Here is a 22,589-nt window from a genome sequence, read left to right as displayed (position 1 = left end):
GCAGACTGTGTAGACTGATAAATTAATTCTAAAATTCACACAGAACTGTAAAACTGAAACAACTGAAAAAGAACAAGATTGAGAGACTAACAGTATTTGTAAGTTTCAAGACTTAAAAAACTACAATAATCAAGATGGTGAGATTTTAATCTAAAGGAAGTGAATCAGTGTAACAGAAAAGAGCATCCAGCAATACACCTGTATATATAAGGTCAGTTGATTTTTGACAATGGTGTAAAGGCAATTCAATGGAGAAATGATAACATTTCAACAAATGGTGCTGGAAAACTTGGATATCCATATACAAAAAAACAAAACAAACTTATTCATACTTTGCATCTTATATAAAAATTAACTCAAAAAAGAATTATAGATCTAAATGTAAAGCTTAAACATGTAAATGTCTAGAAGAAAATACAGAAAACTTTTGTGACCTAGGTTTGACAAGAGATTTCTTAAGATACAGCACAAAAGCATGATCCATAGAAGACAAAACTGATACACTGGACTTCATCAAAATTAAGAGTGACTGCTCTTTGAAATACCCTTTTTAGAGAATGAAAAGACAAGCCACAAACTGGGAGAAAACATTTGCAAATCTTAAGTTGTATACACAGAATATAAAGAACTGCAAAACTCAATAAGAAGACAAGTTAAAATATGGGAAAACATTTGGAAACTTCACCTTAGAAGGAATATGGATGGAAAATAAACACTAAAAGATGCTCAACATTTTTATTCAATAAAGAAATACAAATTGAAACTACAAGAGGTATCATTATATATAAATATCTAAACTTAAAAACACTGACCATATAAAATGGTGAGGATATGCAGCAACTAGAACTCTTAAACACTGCTGGTGGGAATATGAAATAGTAAAACTACTTCATAAAACTGTTCAGCAGTTTCTTTAAAAAAAAACCACACAGCCATATGACCCAACCATTCTACTCCCAGGTATTAACCCAAGAGAAATAAAAACATATGCCATACAAAGATTTGCACATGATTGTTCATAGCAGCTTTTATTAGGATCAAGCCCAGACTTGTTTATCAAACAATCCAAATGTTTATTAAAAAGTAGGTAAGTTGTATAACCATGCAATGGAATAGTGCTCTCAGCATTAAAGAGCAAGAAACTGTTGATATATATAAAATGGATGAATCTCAATTATGTTGAGTGAAAGAGAGCAGACAAAATACATACTGTATTTCATTAACATCAAATTCTAGAAAATGCAAACTAATGTATGGTGACAGCATAGTCTGTCACTTGGAGGAGCCAAGTATGCAGAAGTATGAGGTAACTTATGGGGGTGAAGGAAATGATTATCTTAATCTGTAAAGATGACTTCAACAGTGTATATATATGTTCATTTTTACCAAATTATGCACGTTTAGGTTGTGCAGTTTACTGTATGTTGATTATACTTCAATCTCCAAAAAATGGGGAGAATTTTCAACTGTTGTGCAAGATTTGCCACATGTGTAACATCTGCATATAACCAGAGAGCTGAGATATATTATTGTTTTCTTCATGTGAAAAAAAAAGGCTGCAACATCAGAGAGATCTGATGCTAAGTTTGGGCTGAGAAATTCTTGCAAAGCTACTAATCTGAAAATCACAGTCATTTACCAAACTCAATTTCTCCTTTCCATCTTGTAAAAAGAAACTTGGGTTTCTTCTAATTTGGTTTAAATCAACATGAACAGATTAGGAAGTTCACGAAACCCACTACCAGGCGTCATTATTTGAAGCGTTGAAATGACCTGCCATTACTCCGCAGGTGCAGGGTATAAACCCCCTGAGTGCGCAGCCTCCGCGCTGTGCTTCCTGTGTGCGTGGCCCCTCGTGCGTCGCCCCGCCCATCGTGCCCCACAGACCTCGGCCACAGCGGCCAAACGAACGAGGCGGTGCTCCCAAACCGGACGATGGCGCAGAGCCGCGCGCGCAAGCGCAGGGTGGAGCTCAAGTGCTCGAGGCCCCCACGGTATGTTTCTGCACGTGCGCGGAGTGGGCAGAGGGACCCGTGGTGGCGGCGGCGGAATCCGGAGGCCCTGTCATGTGGGGGCCAGGGCACTTTTCTACCGTTTCTGTAGCAGAAAGTGTGAGGTCAGTAAGTCCTCTTGTAGTTGGCAGGTCAGATGGTGGCCTCGTCAGGGACCTGTTTTCACCCCTGGTTGCCATTAGGCCTCCAGGTATGGGGTGAGGCCAATTTCCTGGCCTGCCTTAGTGTTTGAGCGTCTGCCTAGTTGTGAGGGTGACAGGGATCCCAGCCGCTGAGTGCCCTGCCCAGAGGCGAAACCGGCTGGGGCCTGGGCGTTCTCGGTGAAAACGGTGTTGCAGTTTGTAATTCTGCCTTCCTGCAAATTCTGTGCCATTTTAATGTCCAAATCCCTCATAAAATAGTTGTCAAGGAGGGGCCTGGACTCGCTTATCCAAAACTCTCACCGTGAACTGTAGATTTGTAAGTGCCATTTAGTAATCCAGGTCTGTAGCAGGTGTGTTCAGTATTAGTTCCTTCATAATAGTCACGGACAAATCTTTTGACCCCGTTTAAAATAAGATTTTAAAACTATTATAGAAATAGCTTCTTAGACTGTGGTGGGATTTCCAAAATGAACATTTTCATTTTTACTAAAGCCAGTGTCTTTCAGTAAAATATAGCCCCCCCAAACGGTTCAGATTACAACTTGGTTTTACAACTTTTGCTCAATTAAATTCCCTTTGATCAGTCTTGGGAGAAGAATCCTTTGTTTTGAAGATGTTTTGATGCTACTTTATGTGAAAACAAATTTTAAGCGTTAGCAAAAATTAGAAGAATAAAGTTTAAAAAGTTTTTATGACCCTCTTCCCCCGTGACAACAGAGTTAACATTTCTCTTTCTGTAGTGGAGAGAGCATTTGGTACTTTGGTATAGTGATGCTCTTAGGTAACTTTTAAAGTTCTTAAAAAAATGTATTTTCAGTTTCACTTAAAGAACTAACATTTATGGATGTAAAATGCAATATTCTAATGTGTAAGGATAAAATTATAAACTACTAGACGTTTATTTTGAAATATTTTGTAGGTGGCGTAGTATAATATGTAATGAAATTACTTTTGCTAGTGGGCAAAATTTGATTCATTTTATAGTCTTGTCATTTTAAGACAGTCTAATTGCAGGCTGTCTTCTAAAGCAGAAACCATGGTACCTTTTAAAACTACCAGTCTGAAGCATTTGTTCTCTATATATTTGTAGCATTTCTTTTTGTTTAAATTGTGAAAATCCTGCTGTTGTTTTGGGAAGGCATTAATTTTGAAAGAATGTGCACATTGTTCTGAAGTATTTATGTAACTGATCAAAATGTGCTTCAACTATCTGCTTCGGTGTAAATTTGTACAAGTTTAGTTTAAGAGGTAATTTCAAATAAGGATTATCTATGATGAAATTGTAAAATACAGTACACTCAAAACAGAAGAATAATTGAAGAAAATATCTTTAAGATCTTAGAGTTTGGATTTTAATAATTTTATTTAGGTCAAAACATACTTGTGAGAATTTGAACGTCATATGGTTTCATCTTTCTTTATTCACTGTTAATGGACAGATTATTAGAACCTAATACAAGGTATTGAATTGTTTTAGTTTTTCAAGAAATGTCCAGATGGATGAAGATACACATTACAATAAAGGTACTGACACTAAAAAAAATTTTTTAATATAAGAGCTAGATATATTGATTAATTTCTAATTTCCTTGCATTGTGATTTGGTTTTAGTTGAAGATGTGGTTGGAAGTCATGTGGAAGATGCAGTAACATTTTGGGCCCAGGTAAATAGCAACTTGGTTGATTTCCTCTCCTACCCCTTCCTCCACTCACCCAGGTCCTCTCCAACAAGAACAAAAATAAAAACCTGGTAATGGATATATATCATCATTTTCAGTGCCTAATTTTTATCGACACTATTTAACACAAGGCATTATTAGAAGACAAATGACTTACAGCTGAGTTTAATACCTGAATTGTGAGTAGTATGCTTATAGTACACGGAGTTAAATAATAAAACAGCAAGATTGTAGTTGCAGTTTCAAAATTTCACACAATGTAACATCAACAATCTAAACTGCCTAATTACTGGAGATTCTGAGAAACTTGTATTTATGAAGTTTCAGTCCCATCTAGAGGCCTTTTATAAGCTTGTGTCTTGAAACATACTGAGTTTTTAAATCTGTCATTTTTTTTCTGGTGGCTTAATTCTCTTTTTTATTGAAACATAGTTGATATACAGTATTGGATTCAGATGTACAACACAGTGATTCAACAGTTATATACATTGCTTAATGCTCACCACAGTAAATATGTAGTTAACATCTGTCAACATAAAAATAAATTACAGTATTATTGTGTATATTCCCTGTGCTGTACATCCATCCCCGTGACTAAGTTACTTTAAAATTGGAAGTTTGTACCTCTTTATCCTCTTTACCTATTTTACCCATCTCCGTGCCCCCTCTCCTTCTAATGGCTTAATTTTGAATTTGAGATACATTATCTTTGTCATAAAATTGTAAGCACCAGTAGAATAGTCCCAATTTTCTATTGGCAGGTTTCAAGTCAGATAAGTTTACTGAGTTTTAAATAGAGAGCAAAGCACAAAGTGCTGCAATGGGGTGCATATGTCTTTTTCAAACTGGGTTCCTGCATTCTTAGGGTAAATTCCTAGGAGTGGAATTCCTGGGTCAAATGGTATTCCTATTTTTAGTTTTTTGAGGAATTTCCATACTGCTTTCCACAATGGTTGAACTAGTTTACATTCCCACCAGCAGTGTAGGAGGGTTCCCCTTTCTCTGCATCCTCGCCAGCATTTGTTGTTTCTATTCATTTCTATGTTGGCCATCCTAACTGGTGTGAGGTGATATCTTATTGTGGTTTTTATTTGCATTTCTCTGATGATTAGCGATGTGGAGCATCTTTTCATGTGCCTGTTGGCCATCGAATTTCTTCTTTGGAGAATTGTCTGTTCATATCCTCCGTCCATTTTTTAATAGGGTTATTTGCTTTTTGGGTGTTGAGGCATGTGCGTTCTTTATATATTTTTGATGTTAACACCTTGTCAGTTATGTCATTTACAAATATATTCTCCTATACTGTAGGATGCTTTTTTGTTCTGCTGATGGTGTCCTTTGTTGTACAGAAGCTTTTTAGCATGATGTAGTCCCATTTGTTCATTTTTGATTTTGTTTCCCTTGCCCGGGAAGATATGTTCATAAAGAAGTTGCTCATGTTTATGTCTAAGAGATTTTTGCCTATATTTTTTTCTAAGAGTTTTATGGTTTCATCACTTACATTCAGGTCTTTGATCCATTTTGGGTTTACTTTTATGTATGGGGTTAGATAATAATCCAGTTTCATTCTCTTGGATGTAGCTGTCCAGTTTTGCCAACACCAGCTGTTGAAGAGGCTGTCATTTCCCTATTGTATATCTATGGATCCTTCATCATATATTACTTGACCATATATTCTTAGGTTTATATCTGGGCTCTCTAGTCTGTTCCATTGGTCTGTGGGTCTGTTCTTGTGCAGTACTAAATTGTCTTGATTACTGTGGCTTTGTAGTAGAGCTTAAAGTCAGGGAGCATAATCCCCCCCTGCTTTATTCTTCCTTCTCAGGATTGCTTTGGCTATTCGGGGTCTTTTGTGGTTCCATATCAATTTTAGGACTATTTGCTGTAGTTTGTTGAAGAATGCTGTTGGTATTTTGCTAGGGATTGCATTGAATCTGTAGGGCATTTTTATAAAGAACTCATTTGAATTATGGAGAAATACTGACATAAGAATTTGATTTAATTTCTAATGTTCTAGAATCTTTTAAGTACTGTGGGAGGTAGAACTCCCAATTGTATAACACTGTCAAAGAATATTTTACTGACTTTTATGCTATTCTTCCTTCTAGAGTATCAGTAGAAATAAGGATATTATGAAGATCAGTGGTTCACTGTCTGAAGCTTGTCCCCATGCCAATTCAGTTTTTGGGAATCTTGATCCAAGGAAGGTGAGCCATATTCTTGGGTATAATTATTCCATGACTTGTGTTAACTTTACTATGTCTTTACATATTGTTTTTGGAATTTTTGATGTATTTCATAGGAAAAGGCAGATTCTCAGAATTTGTATAAACTATAGTCATAAACTTATTCTTTCAAAAATACATACAGACTATCTGCTTTGTACCAGGAACTGTGTTAAGCTTTGAATATACGTGGTGAGCAAAATGGGGAACCCTTGCCTTTGACACTGATTCACAAAAAATCTGTAAAAGATGTCTATATAGAATAATTTGACAATCTTTTTTTTCCTTTTTAATTGAAAGTATAACTTATATACACTAAAGTATGTATCTCTTAAATATACAGCTTGCTGAATTTTTACATATGTATGCATCTGTATGATCACCACCCAGATCAATATACTAGTAGTTCCATCATCCCAGAAAATTCCCTCAGGCCCCTTCTCCACCAATTCTTGGTCAGTAGTCTCCCTAACAGAGGTAATCATCATCAGACTTCCATCAGCATAGATTCATTTGTCTCTTCTTAAATCTTATAATATGTACTCTTTTGTATATGTCTGGCTTCTTTTGTTCAGTATACTTCCTGAGGTTCATCCATATTATTGTGTGTAGTGTATTGGTAGTTTGTTCTCAAGCTATGCAGTATTTCGTTGTATAAATATACCACAATTTATCTGTTTTTCTTTGTTGGGAATTTGGATTGTTTGCAGTTTTTGACTATTCTGAATTAAACTGCTATAAAATCCTTATACAGCTTTCTATTGGATGTATTGACTCATTTCTTTTTAGTTACCTAGGAGTAGAAATGCTAAGTTAGAGGATAGGCATATTTCATTTTAGTAGGTTCTGGCCAAACAGTTTGACAAAAGTACTGAACGAATTTTCATCCTTACCCACCAAATATGAAACTCCCAGTTCCTCCATGTCCTCACCAACCTTTTGCATTATCAGTCTTTTTAATTTTAGCTTGTCTGATAGTGTGGAGTGTTATTTTGTGATTTTAATTTTATTTTCCTAATGAGTGCTGAGCCTTAGGCATGTCTTCATAGTTTTATTAGCCATTTGGATATCCTCTTTTGTGAAGTGCTTATTCACATCTTTTCCCCGTGTTCAAGATTGTCTTGATTTTGTAGGAAGTTCTAAATATATTCTTTGTATAGTCTGGATATGAGTCCTTTGTCTTATATATATATTGCTAGTGTCTTCTCCTAATCTTTGGCTTCCCTACTCACTTTCTTAGTATTTGCTTTCTGTTTCCCATTTAAGACCACTTTACTTATCCTAAGGTCATGAATATATTCTATGTTTTGTTTTTCCCCTAGAAGCTTTTACCTTTTGCATTTAGGGCTGTGGTTTACCTCCAGTAAAATCTGGTTATGTGAAGTAGAGGTCAAATTTAATTTTTCTTTCATATGGACATCCGATTATGTCAGCACTATTTATTGAAATGACCATCTTTTCTTTATTGAATTTTATTGGAATCTTTGTTCCAATAAAACCAGGTGACTGTATACGTGTTAATCATCCTTTTTAAGGAAAAAATGCCTATAATCTTGGATGCATCAATTTCTCTGCCAAGAGTTTACCCTTTGTACATTTTTATAAGTACACAAATATGTTTTGCAGAGATTTCATTGCAGCATTAATTGTAATAGGCAAATTACGTGTCCTTTAACTCATTACATGATAACTAAATATCCTTTATTTAATATCTTTCAATATAATACTATAGTAGTAATAATAATAGTAGTAGTAATGGCATTTATTGAGTCTTACCCTGTGTGAGGCAGTATTCTAAGCAGTTTGCATGTATTAACTCATTTACTTCTCACAGAAACCCTGTGAGGCACATGTTAATGTTTTATATAGTTTTTTGAAATTGAGGCACAGTTAGGATAACTTTATGGTAACCACCAGCTAGTTAATAGTGGATCAAGTATTCAAACTCACAGAGATCACCTTCTTAACTGTTACCTTATATTGGAATAGGTAATGAATTATCTTAGATCCTATGTGGAATACTAATTAATCATTTTGGGGGCTGATAAGAGGGTAGTGTAAATGTAACATTTAAGGTGGCTCTTATGTAATTGTAGGTACCTCAGAACCTCTTTAAATTTTGTACCATGAGTACCTGTCTTGCCTCACCCGGCTCCAAGCCCTGGTTATTTAAAGGAGAGAAGTAGATCTCTCTATTTTGATATGAATTGAGGTACAAAATGGTGTATGTAAAATGAGCCCATTTGTATAAATACAAAAGCATAAACATATATCCTAGTGTAGAGTAAAATTAGTGTAATCATTAAATTATTTTCAGGAGGTGCAGGTTGAAGAACATTTGGAAAAAGTCTTATTTTTGACACCTGAAATACTTTGATTTTCTTTTAATAAAATGTCTTTATTAGTTTTATTTTAAAATACTTAAAACCCTAATGGCATATATAAAAATGTGTAAAAAGAAGAAATTTAGAAGAAAGGAAGAAATGTAGCTTGGAGCTGAGCATCCAAATGGATAAGGTAATGCAATTAGTAAAGTTTTTAGTTTTTAGTTTTAGCATCCTTGTTGTCTATGCCTTTTTAATAGTGTTATAAGTTAAGACATACCTACTTTTCCTCTGTTGAATGCAAAATAAATTATTTGCTTTGTGAAATATCTAGTTTCAATAATAGGTTTCTCATTTTTAATGATTACTCAGCCAGGAGTGGATGTACTTTGTAAATTTTCCATAGTGATTGAGTTGTTGGTTCTCTTTTTTTCATCATGTAGGCAAGTCATGGGTTATGAATAGTGGAATTGTGGAAGGAGACTGAGACCAGGCACAGAGTGAATATATAGTTCTGACTGTGTTTTAAAGACAGATCTTTTTGGGATAAACACATATATGAGGGTTGTTGTGATTATTCACACTGTCAGATCCAAGAACTTCAGATCCTCATTTTGACTGGGTACCATCTCTATTCCTGGATATAAGTAGTCCCACCCCCTACCTAGACTGAATTGCAGTGATACACCATTTCTGTCACTTGCCTTATATTGAATTGTTATTGTATTGGTATATTATTACAAAGTCTTTTTTTAAAATTAAAGTATCATTGATATACAATCTTATGATGGTTTCAAATATACAACACAGTGGTTCAAAATTCACCCATATTTTCAGGTCCTCACCCCCTCCAGTGTGGTCACTGTCCATCAATGTAATAAGATGTTATAGTCATTAACCATATTCTCCATGCTGTACTACTGTCCTCATGACCAACCTGTATTGTGATTGCAAATTATTGTGCTCCTAAATCCCCTTCTCCCACCCTACTCTCCCCAAACTCTTCCCTTTTGTAACCACTAGTTCGTTCTTGGTGTCTGTGTTCTGTTTTGCTTTATTACAAAGTCTTAAATGAAGGTAATGTGTGACCTTTTTCAGAGTTTGAAATTCAATAGGGCTTTTGATTATCAGCTATTTTTGCTGTTAAATCTTTTTGCTTACAAAAAATGAAGATGGTTGGGAGAGGGTACCATGCCACTGTGCTCTTTCTTGCCTTCCAGTTGTTGAATGTTACCTGAGGGAACCAGATTTAAGTGCTAATTGACCATACCTGTCCTTTGTAGTGTTTGCTTTGTTAGGTATCTATTTGTGTGTCTGAACTGATTTGTACTTTGTTGCTTTGGGGAGTTAAAGAATTTTACGTTTCACACTGTGTATTCCTTTTGCTTTAAAATCTGTGAATTTGTCCTAGTTCAGAGGGATACACTTAAAGTCAATTTCAAATTCATCACTTAAAGCAGTGTTCCTTAACCTCTTTCATTATGCTCTTCTAAGGTATTTTTCCCTAATGGTCTCCACTCCTCTGTTAAACTTTGGAGGGCTACAAACCATTGTAATACCTAAGATTCTGCCCCACCCCTGAAAGAGCAGTTTTCACTTTCTTGTTCCCCCCATTGAGAATGTATGATTTCAAGTGGTGATCAACCTGGGGTCATTTTTTATCCCCTACTCCCACCCCCAGGAGACATTTGGTAATGTCTGATGACATTTTTGGTTGTCACAGCTAAGAGGGAACGCTACTGGCATTGTATACGTAGAGCCATGGGGATGCTCCTAAGCATCCTACAGTGTACAGGACAGAGGATAGCAACCGCCGCCCTGAAAGAATTACCATTCTCAAATGTCAGTAGAGCTCAGATTGGGAAATTGACTTAAAGTATGTAAATTTTGTTGTTCTTTTATTAAATAATTAAAATATAACTTTAAAATAATTGAAGGCTCAGTATTAAGGATATGACCTCATTTAATTTTATCTACTTAATAGCACTAAAGTCCTTATGAAGTAAAAAGTGTAAAAATTTTTCATGACTGGCAGAATATATGGATCCCACATTGAGAATTAGACTTAGTGGCATGTACTTGGAATGTTTATGTTTTAAGAACAATTAATTGTACTGGTTATATTTTCAGACATTAAAACAGTATGATTTTAAGCCTTTGATGCTTGTGCCCTTTTTTTTTTTTTGAATTTTCTGTTTTTTATGTCTTTCCTTACCCTAGCCCCATTTTTTTGAAGAAGCCAAATAGCATAAGGGATTCTGCAGTTAGAATACCTGATTTTGAATACTGGTTCTACTGCTTATTAGCTCATGACTTAGGGCACATAATAGTGAAAACAAAGTACCTGCCTCATAGGGTGTTATGAGAATAAAATAGGTTATTACATATAAAGTGCTTATTGACATATAGTAAGTGCTTAATAAACATAAACCATTATTCTGATCTAATCATGCTTTGCCTCACTAAAATGCCAAATAATTTTTCTTTCTTTTTTTCTTTGTAGATTTATGGTGGATTATTTTCTGAAGATAAATGTTGGTACAGGTGCAAAGTACTGAAAATCATCAGTGATGAAAAGGCAGGAACAAGTGTTCAGTTTTTTTGCTCTAAGGAATATTTATTCTGGTTCCAAAATTTGATGATTATTTAGCCCTTCATTGGTTATTCATACTGGTAATAAGAATCTGGTTCAATTGAACTTATAAATTGATCAAAACATGTTTTTTTTTTTAGTAAGCACAAAAAAAAAATAAATGGCTTAAAAAAATCCGGGATAGATTCAGGAATATGTGTCTGAATTTAAATTATCATATAATTATCTTGGATTGTCCAAGAATAGATTACATAATTCGTGGATTATTTTTGGCAACTAGTTGGATTTTTGTACCTCAGTTCTTAAAAATTATGTTTGGTTTTTGCTGAGTAACTTAAAATTCATTCTATTAAGGTTGAGTAGGAAAAGCACATTTGATTGATTCTGAAGTTATGTTTCTTTTACTTAGTCGATGTGCATATTGTTAATGGTGAAGACTGACTTGCTGCTTTTTTCATGCCTTGCTTAAATGGGGTGAATTGATGATTGTTTAGTTTTCTTTGTGTTTAGCTTTTTGAGATGAGATTCTGATTAGTCCTTGGTGGCAGTTGCACATCACATTTGTGTAAAAGCGTCGCTGTAGGCTTTTTTAAAGTTTTTTTTTCTTTGCCTGCTTCCCTGGACTTAAAATGTTTTATAACATATATATGTTTTATATATATATATATGAAACATATAGATGTAGTAAAGGAGATGATGAGATGATACAGTTTGAGTAATGCTCCCAATAACTTCTTTACAAATTTATTGCTGTCACAGATAAAGGTTTATTTTAGTGAAATTGACTTTTCTAATAGAACTTTTCCCCACAATTTGACAACTGATGATATTTTGTGCTTGCTTTTGGTTTCACTTTAACTTTTTAAATTGAGGGGCAAGATAACTTTTTACTTTGTGATAAACTGTTTTTCTTTTTTTACTTTTTAAACATATGGAGCTGGAGGTGAGGGTGAATTTGAATTTGATTCATCTCCAAGGTCTAATATGTGGAGTGGGTTTAGTTTTTATCAAAGAAAGTTTGATAAGTTTGCTTTTCTTTTCAGAGGTTTCCATTTTGAATTTAAGAAAATATTGGAATTTTTAACATTCAATATAGAAGAGGGCTATCAGAATCAAAGATTTATATTTACTTAAATACCAATTGTTAAAAAAAAGCCAAAATGAGAAAGGTACTGTTGGAAATGGTACTATTTGGTAATAGTTAACTAGTACAAACTATAGAAATCACTGGAATCTCAGGGACTATGGGTTTTCTTTAGTTTGAGGATAATGCTGGGGCTTTCATTTCTGAATGCATTTTGTCAATTTGAAGTAAAATGCTGTTTTTCATTTACAGGTAATTAACAGAAAGCATCAAAATGGTGGTTTCTTTATATATATTTAATCTAACTTCCATTTATTATTTGTCTCATTTTTTTCCCCAGTGTTTGGTGAGATACATTGACTATGGAAATGCTGAAATTCTAAATCGGTCTGATATAGTTGAGATTCCTTTGGATCTGCAATTTTCTAGTGTTGCCAAAAAGTATAGACTTTGGGGATTACAGATTCCTTCTGGCCAAGAACTTACCCAGTTTGATCAGGCAAGTCACTGATTTTAATATTTTTGTTATTGGAAGTAGAACTGTGCTTGAAAAGTATAGTTGAATTCCACTTATTTTCTTTAACATAAAACCTTGTATAAATTAGTAAAAAACATGAATTTTAGAATAATTCAAAAGCAATTATATAATAATATATGTGTGATCATGTTTTCTAGGTAAACTGATTCTTGATCAGATAAGAGTGATATATATGTCTATGTAATAAATATAAATAGTTTCTTCTGATGTGAAAGTGTAAGAAGATAGTCTCTTATGTGATGGAGAAGATGAATATAATCTGTTATCTTTTGTTTTTGAGAAAGTATTTTTGAAATAAAAGTGATCTTTACGTACCTCTGGCCATAAATATCACAAATTTGAAATTAATTAGTGGAGCTGTAAATTATTCAGATTTTAACATCTTGGCAGAGGCTCATACTGTTTGATGTATTGGTGTTGTACTATCTAGGTTCTAGTTTGTATTCATTTCCATTAACCTAATTCTGGAAGACATCTGATTATTTCAGGGGTAGTCTTACAGGAATCCTATGTCCTTCTAAATCTTCTGTGCTTTTGAGAGTATCATTACATTGCAGAGTAATCAGAATTGTATGCTTATTTAGCAGCTCAAATGACTTATATGAAAAATGATTTAATCAATACTATAAAGAACAGTAAAATTTGGAAACCTCTATTTGCCTCTTTTTTTTGTTTTTAAATCTTACTGGTTTTTGAGTATAATTTTGTCTGCGTGATAGTTGCTTACAAGAGACATTTCTCATACTTAGAACTCAGACTTTCATGTAGGGTAAAGCATAGATACTATTGTAAAATTATGTCCTAAATTTTTGGTTTAAACTCTGAAGTTTATTACTTTTTTCTTTAATATAAATGTTTTGACCAAGGTATAGGCTTGTTTTAAACTTCTTGCATGCCTAGAACCCTAGAATCTTAAACTTACAGACCCTAGAATTCATCTGCTCTCACCTTATTATTTTACAAATAAATAAATTGGGTATAAATAAATAAATGACTTATTTGAAGTCATAAAACTAATTAAGTCTGAGGTGGGACTAGAATTTAAGTCTGTTGCTGTTCTCATAGAAAGGTGATGTAAAATTTATGTTCATTGAAATATGAATCAAAGGAGAATGGTAGTTTTTGAAAGTTAAATTTTGGAACTGAAGGAGTAAACTTCGCTTATTGAGAATGTTTTCTATGCTTCATAGACTCTTAAAAGGTGTTACTATTTGTATTTGCATTCCTGAGTTCAGTAGAAAGACTATTTCTTGGAGTTGAGCTAATAGCAAACTAAATGTTTTCTGGAAAAAATTATTATTGAATGTTTGCTTAGGAAGCCCATGTTTAGCCATTAATTCTCAGCTTAAATATAATTTCCTATATAAAGTCTTTGCTGATACCCATCATCCATTGTTCCCTTACATCTGTTTTAGTTACTAAACAGTGTAAGTAATGTACAGTTGTAGTTTCTCCCTCCCGACAAGATAGCTTGGTAGAGACAAGACTCTCTTAGTAGAGAAAAGTATTGTGTTCATTTTTCAATGTCTAATCTCCCTGTTCCTGCCTGTTAGGTGTTGTTAGATGAGCATCCAGTTTATCTAGCATTTGAAAGGATGAATTAATAATAAGGATTCAGTTAAAAAAAAAAGTCACTTCCAGAGGGTGTCCTAGGTACTGAAATACTTTAAGTACATTTTTTTCTTTTTCTTTTTTTAATTGAAGTATCGTTGATACACAATCTTATATTGGTTTCAGGTATATAACACAGTGGTTCAACAGTTACCCATATTATTAAATCCTCCCTTCAGTGCATTATCAAACCAATAATTCCACACCTATCCTATAGCACAGTTGAAATTGATACTCACAATGGTGGTTACAAATTGCTGAAGATTAAGTGAAGATTAAATTACGTGCTAAATGCCTTTTTTACTTTAAAAATTTTATATAGAATCAGGAAGTAGAACTAGAGATTGGAATTAGGGTTTAAAGGCCTTTTGCCTGTATTTTAGTATACCCAGACAACTTTAGGGAAAAGTAGAAAGCAGGTGATGCTTTGTTATTGTTTACGAAAGCTTAGCATTTTGGGAAACAGAATGATATAGCTTAGAAAAATGACACTATCTTTTTTTAATGATTGAAAGCAGTGTGTTCTAAACCAATGATCAGGTTAATTTAAAACGTTTGTTCTGAACTTTTTAAATCCCTAAATATGTTTAAGAAATACATAAATATATCTCTTTGCAGCACACAGGATTTAATGAGAAATGTAACATACTTTTCACTATAAAAATTAAATATTTGACATTTAAAAAAGAATATATAGAACATATATTTATGATAAAGTATAATATTAAAATTCCTATCTGCTCTGTCATTCTTTTCGTTAGAATTTAGGAGAACTCAGGTATTTTTTTTTAGGGTCTGTCCTTTTGGGTATGTATGATTCAGGGAGAATGGTTGAAAAATTTTGTATTGTGGTTGGTGATCATAAATAACTAAAAGGAATTTGACTTCAGAGAAAATTCTAAAAATCAGATTTCTGCATAAATAGTTCTAAGTGAGAAATAGTATGCCTTTGGAACATTCAGCTTAAAGTAATTGGAACTTTTAAAGAAAGTAGATTATTTACATTTAAATTTGTATGTTGCTCTCAATGACAGTGTCTCAAAATATTAAGAATTCCTCATATTCTACCAATAATTTTCAGACACTGTTACTTTTGTTAACACTGGTTAGATGTGTAAATTGTAATTCAATTTTAGATAAACTTTCAACATTAAGGGTTGAAACTGAGGGTTTTTGTATGAATGAGTTAACTAAAAACTATATTCTTATTGATCAAAAATCTTAATCTGATCTCTATCAGTGAAATATATTTTTTAATTTGTAAGCTTTGCCTGCCTGCTTGATCTCATTTGTTGGTGATGCTTTTTATATTGGTATCCTTGGTGAATTCAAGCCTCTCAAAAGGTATATACTTAAAAACTTTATGATTTGAAAAATTTATAAAACCTGTGTTTTTTTTTAACTTTTTAATTTTGATATCATTAATATACAATTACTTGAACAACATTATGGTTACTAGACTCCCCCCATTATCAAGTCCCCCCACATACCCCATTACAATCACTGTCCATCAGCATAGTAAGATACTATATAATCATTACTTGTCTTTGTATATACTGCCTTCCCATGTCCCCCCACCTACATTATGTGTGCTTATCATAATGCCCCATTTTCCCCCTTATCCCTCTCTTCCCACCCCACCTCCCCAGTCCCTTTCCCCTTCGTAACTGTTAGTCGATTCTTGGGTTCTGCGAGTCTGCTGCTGTTTAGTTCCTTTGGTTTTTCTTTGTTCTTATACTCCACAGATAAGTGAAATCATTTGATACTTGTCTTTCTCTGCCTGGCTTATTTCACTGAGCATAATACCCTCTAGCCCCATTCATGTTGTTGCAAATGGTAGGATTTGTTTTCTTCTTATGGCTGAATAATATTCCATTGTGTATATATACCACATCTTCTTTATCCATTCATCTACTGATGGACACTTAGGTTGTTTCCATTCTTGCCTATTGTAAATAGTGCTGTGATAAACATAGGAGTGCATATGTCTTTTTCAAACTGGGCTGCTGCATTCTTAGGGTAAATTCCTAGGAGTGGGTAGAATTCCTGGGTCAAATGGTATTTAAAACCTGTGTTTTTGTTAACTTAAAATACTTTGTCATGTGGATTAAAATTATTTTTTCTTTTTTTTTTTTTGGTTGGGGGGTAATAGGCAGTGATGGTTGGTGATCCTTCAGGACAAATAATTTGATCTTCTGCCCTTTTAGATGCATCTTTCTAGGTCTATGAGTTCTTAACCTGGGATTAAAATGTATACAGTGAAATAATTTTCTTTGTAATTCTATGTATTTTATGTATTTAAAAACATTTTCTGAGAAGGAGTCAAAAGGGTTCACCAGACTGATAAAGGAGGAGTCCATGGCACAAAAAAAGGTTAAGAACTTCTCCAACATAGGTCATATTTCTGCCCTCTGTATTACTAAGTAGTTGAACAAGAGAAAATAGTTATTCCCTACCTATAGGATTTAGTTTCTTGAACCTTGAAAAACATTTTTCTTTTTCTTTTTCTTCCTTTCCTCCTCTTCCATTCTTCACCCCACCCAACTTATGTTTTTAGTTTGATCTTTATGCTCTTGTTACCTGGATTATTATTGGTATGATTTCCTTTTTTTAGTTTGCTTTCTTTTCATAAGTGTATTGTTTTTCACATATATCTATTAGGAATATAGCTAAAAATAAAGCTCCACCCTGTAAGAGAGATATGGCCCATAAATTTAATTATACTGGGTCTCTATTCAAGGAAGATATTAACCATTAAATTTGAGAAGTTCCTATTTTTGTTTCACATTTGTACTTTATATATTCTGAGAAATGATTTATAGTACAGGGTGAAAATTAGGGAACTTAAGAGACATTTGGGAAGATAATAATAATTGAAATTTGATAATATCAAAGTAATTTTGGGAATTCAAATTTTCTGCACATGTAAGCAAGTTCTTATTAAAATTAAATTTCACGGTATCTTCCAAGTATTTGTGCTCAGTGCTATGAATGGATAATCAACAGTTAAAAGTTAGCAAGTACGTAGTTATTCATATGGCTTTTCATATGACAGTTGTGTAAGTGCTACTCCCTTAAACACAATTACATTTTAAAAGGGTTTTGAATTTAGGAATTTCTAATATCTCATAGTCCATAATTTCAGTTTGTTGATTTTTAAAAAATTTGTTGATGTGTGTATTCTGAGTTTCTTGAGTTTCTGTTTTTTGCTCTTGCCCTTGTCTTACTTTAAAACCAGAGTATCTGATTCTGCCCGTAAAACTATTTTTAAAGTTCTGTTGAGTTTGAGTACTTTTTTCTAGATAACAAAATTCATTTTTATTTGCTGTAGCTCCTTGGGATAACATTTCATTTAGTTGGGGCAAAAATGGTCAACACAATATGCCTGGTTAAAAAAATTATTCTAGAGTATTTTATTGGTACACATTTAACAATTTATAAACATGGCTGCCTATATAGGTATTAGCTCTGCTTCTGGAAAGGAAGATTTTAGTATGTAATTAGAATATATTCATACACATAAAGCAGTATATTTGCATATAGCCAACAAGATGGTAAGACCATTTCTGTAGAGATTTCAGATTGAAGAAATTGTTAGAAAAATTGGGTAGAAAGAAAGTAAGTGAAAAACATGTTGGTGTAGCTGGTTTATGTCTTTTTTTTCCCCTGTCTTTCTTAGGGCAGAACCTTTTTGGGGAGCTTAATTTTTGAAAAGGAAATAAAAATGAGAATTAAAGCAACCTATCAAGATGGAACAGTTATTGCTCAGGCTGAGTATGGCAGTGTGGATATAGGGGAAGAGGTGGCTAAGAAAGGATTTGCAGAAAAATGCAAACTCACTTCCATCACTAACACCTGTGAGGAAAAAAAATCAAATACTGGTCAGCTTGTTCTCAGGAACCTCAAAAACCCCATTCCTTTGTGGGGGCATAGATCAAACCAGTCAAACTTCAGTGGGCCAAAGGAGCACTTAAATGGGAGGCTGGCTCTTAACCTGAAGAATGAAAATGATGCAGGAAATCATGTGACATTTCCAAAGTAAGTCTGTGGTTTTTAATCTTACCTAATTTGTAACTTGTGGTAGAAGCCCTTGTCACAGTAGAAGTCAAGGCTTATGTTTTTGGAGTCCTTAACTATGTCAGTGATTTCAAGTAATGCTACTGATTATTTCTGTTTTTCTCAAACATGCATTCCTCTCTGCTGTAGCAGGAATATTTTCATTAAAAGCCATTTTGAAAGAAAAATATTCCTGAATTGTTTAAAATTCACATACCAAGTCTTCATGCCAACTCTTTTTTATTCAAGTATTCTTGATACACAATCTTATATTGGTTTCAAATATACAACACAGTGGTTTGTTACCCATATTATTAAATCCTCACCCCCACCAGTGAGATTGCTATCTGCCACATAGAAATATGTTAGAGCATCACTATTATGCCATCTCTTTTGAATACATTTATCAAAAATAAAAATTTACTCCTAAATCTGAGTTACCCAGGCAGAGTCAGAATTTCAAATAAACTTTGAGGTTTTTCTGTGGCCTTAATACTTAAAGGAGTTTCAGGGAATTGTCTTTCCTTTTTAACAAAAGTGAGGTTCTTTATTCTTCCTGTGAAAACTTACTGTGATGGAAATTCATTATTGCAAAAGGAGTTCACTTTTTAGATAATTTTGAATTATAAAGTTAAAGCAGAAAGGCAGATTTGATGTTTGTAAGTACCAAATCATTCATATACTTCTGTATCATGATCCAAGGCATGATGTCATGTCTTGGGTGATTAAGCTGTTGGGATCTTATTAGTGCTTTAGGAACTAAACTGTCATGTGGAATGGGAGTGATGAGGGAGGAGGAATTGGAACTGATATAGAAATGGTTTTTACTATATTTCCTGGGGTTGATAATACAAAGAGGAAGTTGAAATATATTTTCTTTGAGAGTTGGAGGCATTGTTTTGGAGTATGACTTCAGTTATAAATCTAGTTTGCATTAAAGTATTTTTAAGTATTGAACTAGGCAAAGGTTTTAGATTAGTTTCCAAAATCAACTTCAAGATATATTATGGTATAAAAAGCCCAAGATAACTTAATTTAGATTTTTGATCTCTACCAGCCTCATTCAGTTTGGTTTTTAAAATGAGTTAATTTGTTTTTAACAGGGAAAGTTTGGCTGTTGGTGACTTTAACTTAGGGTCTAATGTCAGCCTGGCAAAAATTAAGCAGGACCAGAAACTGATTGAAGAAAATGAAAAGCTTAAAACGGAGAAGGAGGTTCTCCTTGAAAATTATAAAGCATTAGAATCCAAAGTAGAACAGACTGCTCAGGAGCTGCAGGTATGGTATGTTCAATGGCTTAAGGTAAAGAATAACTAACTGGGAAATCTGTATATTTCAGCTGCTCTTAGTTGTTTAGTTTTCTGACACTTTTCCTTCACTTCCCTTGCTTTCCTTACTCTCTCATTCTCTCCTTCTTTCTTCATACTTGTTGATAGTTAATTTTTTGTCTTACACTCCAAACTATCTATCTTTGGCTTTTATTGGCTGTTTGAAAGATGAATAATTTCCTTTTACATTCTTTCTAAAACTTAACTACAGAAGTTTTGAAACATTCCAAAAGGAGATAGAATTGAATAATTAATCCTTATGTATCCGTCATCCAGTTTTTACAACTACTAAACACATGGGCAATCTTTTTTGAAAATCTGTTAACTCCTGAGTTGTTTTAAAAAGAATCCCATTCATAATATTTTGCTGTATGTTTTAGTATGTCTCTGTAGTAAAAAGCTCTCCAAAAAAGACAGAAGTATATAGTATTCATTAAAATTAGCAATAATTCCTTAAAATTCAGTCAGTGTTCAGATTTTCCATATTGTTCCATGAATGCCCTTCTCTGGTTGATTTCTTCAAACCAGGATCCCAATTAGGCCCATACATTGCAGTTTGGTTGATAAATGTTTTAATTGCTTAATCTGCATCCTTATATTGCTTATCAGGTTCCTTTATCTCCATGTATTTCCTTCCATGGTAGTTAGGTTTCAAAGTTTGCTCACATTCAGGGCACTATCTACCTTCCCCACCCTGCAATAGCACTGTATTACTTTAAAGTGTGTAGCTTTTTGACACCAGATGCATCATTCTAACCAGTTCACCAACATCAACTGAATGTCCTAAAATCAATTTTTTGACATTAAATACAAGGAATTAACTCAGACCCCACAAGTTAAGGACTCAGTCCCATTAGACTTCCCCCATTTCAGACACCAGCCACAAATCAGGTTCCCACGTTATCCACACTTCTGTCTGACTGACTATAAACTCAAGGTCCTTATAATTCTCCCCCTTCCCTGTTCAGTAATTCACTAAAACAACTCACAGAACTTAGAAAATGCTATTATTATTATTGCTGTTTTAGTATTAAAGATAAAACTCAGGAAAAGACAAATAAACAGAAGTGATGCCAGGGGAAGTTATGGGGGTGGAGGTGAGGTTAGGGGATCTCTTGGCCTACCACTCTCCCACCACAGGGATTTATTTGTTCACCAATCTGGAAGCTTCCTAAAACCTCATTCTGAGTTTTTTTTTTAGTCAAGGTTTAATTGCATTGACCTGATTGATTAAATCATTGATTATTGGTAACTGAATTCAATGTCCAGCTCTTAAATGCATGAGACATTCTCCAGTGTACCTTATAAATCTATAAATCTTGGTTTCTATGAACTAAAACTAATCCTTTGTCCATGGTCATCCTGCTAAGGGCACTTTAGAGATAATGTCTCTTACTCTTAGAAAATGTTGTGTTTTCTTTAGCATCTAGTTGACAAGGAGATTAGACTACTCACCTCTCTTTTATTCTCTTCTCTGGGGGTATGCCCCTGTGCCCTTCCATGGATAGAGTAAATGGATTACAGGCCATCTGCTTTACCTACTGAAGGAAGATACGAAAAATTTTCTTCAACCACAGAAAGTTCCTTGGGGCCTCTTTCCAGCCTATCCTCTCTTCCTCCTTGCCAGCGCAACCACTATTCTGATTTGTATCACCTGGTCCCATATTTCATATAGATAAAATCCTCTGATATATACTCTGTTGTGTCTGGCTTCATTAAAGTCTGTGAGATTTATCTATGTTGTGTATATCTGTTTGTTTGTTTTTATTGCTGAGTAGTATTCTACTGTATCAGTATACCAGTTTGTTTGCCAATTTTCCTGTTGATGGGCATTTGGCTCCTTTCCAGTTATTGACCATTAAGAGTAAAGCCACTTAATATCCTTATGAAAGTCTTTCTGTGGACATATGAATTCATATGTCTTGGATTATAGAGATTTTTTTCCATCTATGTTGAATCTACTGATAAACCCATCAAAAGCATTGTCCATTTCTGCTACAGTGTTTTTGATCTCTAGTATTTCTTTTTTGTTTCTTAGAATTTCCATGTCCTTGCTTATGTTGCCCATCTGTTTTTCATGTTGTCTACTTTATTTATTATAGCCCCTGGCCTATTAATCTTCAAGTTTAAATTGCGGGTCTGATAATTCCAGCACCCTTGCTGTACCTGAGTCTGATTCTGATGCTTGCTTTATCTCTTCTGTGTTTTTGACTTTATATGTCTTGTAATTTTTTTCTTGATAGATGGGCACGCTGTAGTGAGTTAAAAGTACTGCTATAAATAGGCCTTTAGTAATGCGGTTGATAAAGTTTGTGGGGAGAGAAGCATTTTACAGTGCAAGAAGACAGAGAAGTCTCTTAGTGAGCCTATGACCATAGACTGTGAACTTCACACATGCTTCTTATTCTCCCCAACCTCCTTAGGTAGGACAGGATGGCTAGAATGGGCTGGAGTTGGGTATTTCCCTTTCTCTAGGTTAGGTTCTGATAAGACCCAGCAGGTTAGTCTCAGTTTAAAGTTTCCTCTGAGGGAAGATGTTAAGAGAAAGAGTGAGTGCTGTGGCCTGTTTCACAATTGTTCTTTTCCCATCCCTCTGCTGGAAGCTTGAGATTTTTCTCTTATATTAACTGTGAGAACCTGGTAGAGATCCAGGAGGTAAAACAAGAAATGTGGGAGCATCTTGATGACTGGGTCCCCCTGGAGTTTTTAAGACAGAGTTGTTCACTCTGAACCTTCAGCAATTTGTCATTTACAGTTGAGGTGTCCCTACTTGAGACTGGTTCCCTGGGAGGTTGCTGCTTCAGAAAATTGTTATTCATCTTTTTGCCAGTCTCCCAGTTTTGGGGGCAGCAGTTAGCTCTCTTAAAATCTAAGAATTGTTTATTTTTCAGTTTGCTCAGGTTTTTACTTTTTAGAATGGATGTTTACTTGCTGTTAGCTTCTTACATGCTGGATGAGAAACTAAAAGCCCTTAATGTTTTCAGAGAACTAAGTTTT

At 34.0% G+C, this 22,589-nt stretch overlaps 1 protein-coding gene across 4 annotated transcripts in view; it reads left to right on the top strand.

Annotated features, from left to right (window-relative positions):
- The first annotated feature begins 1,855 nt into the window (after nucleotides 1-1,855).
- STK31 (serine/threonine kinase 31) overlaps nucleotides 1,856-22,589 on the top strand; it is a 110,928-nt gene continuing 90,194 nt past the window's right edge. The window contains exons 1-8 of one of the 4 annotated variants that reach the window (XM_073238693.1): nucleotides 1,856-1,994; nucleotides 3,633-3,679; nucleotides 3,766-3,818; nucleotides 5,942-6,040; nucleotides 10,886-10,960; nucleotides 12,400-12,558; nucleotides 17,888-18,246; nucleotides 19,368-19,542. In XM_073238693.1, the coding sequence (XP_073094794.1) occupies nucleotides 1,936-1,994; nucleotides 3,633-3,679; nucleotides 3,766-3,818; nucleotides 5,942-6,040; nucleotides 10,886-10,960; nucleotides 12,400-12,558; nucleotides 17,888-18,246; nucleotides 19,368-19,542 (1,026 nt within the window). In that variant the 5' untranslated portion in view covers nucleotides 1,856-1,935. Of the gene's footprint in view, nucleotides 2,117-3,632; nucleotides 3,680-3,765; nucleotides 3,819-5,941; nucleotides 6,041-10,885; nucleotides 10,961-12,399; nucleotides 12,559-17,887; nucleotides 18,247-19,367; nucleotides 19,543-22,589 lie in introns of all 4 variants that reach the window. The other 3 variants (XM_073238694.1, XM_073238695.1, XM_073238696.1) reach the window with 3 other exon arrangements.

Source organism: Manis javanica, chromosome 6 (genome assembly GCF_040802235.1).
Source record: "Manis javanica isolate MJ-LG chromosome 6, MJ_LKY, whole genome shotgun sequence".
Taxonomy (NCBI): Eukaryota; Metazoa; Chordata; class Mammalia; order Pholidota; family Manidae; genus Manis; species Manis javanica.
Note: the sequence above shows the minus strand (reverse complement) of the source record. Positions and strands in the feature narration are given on the sequence as shown.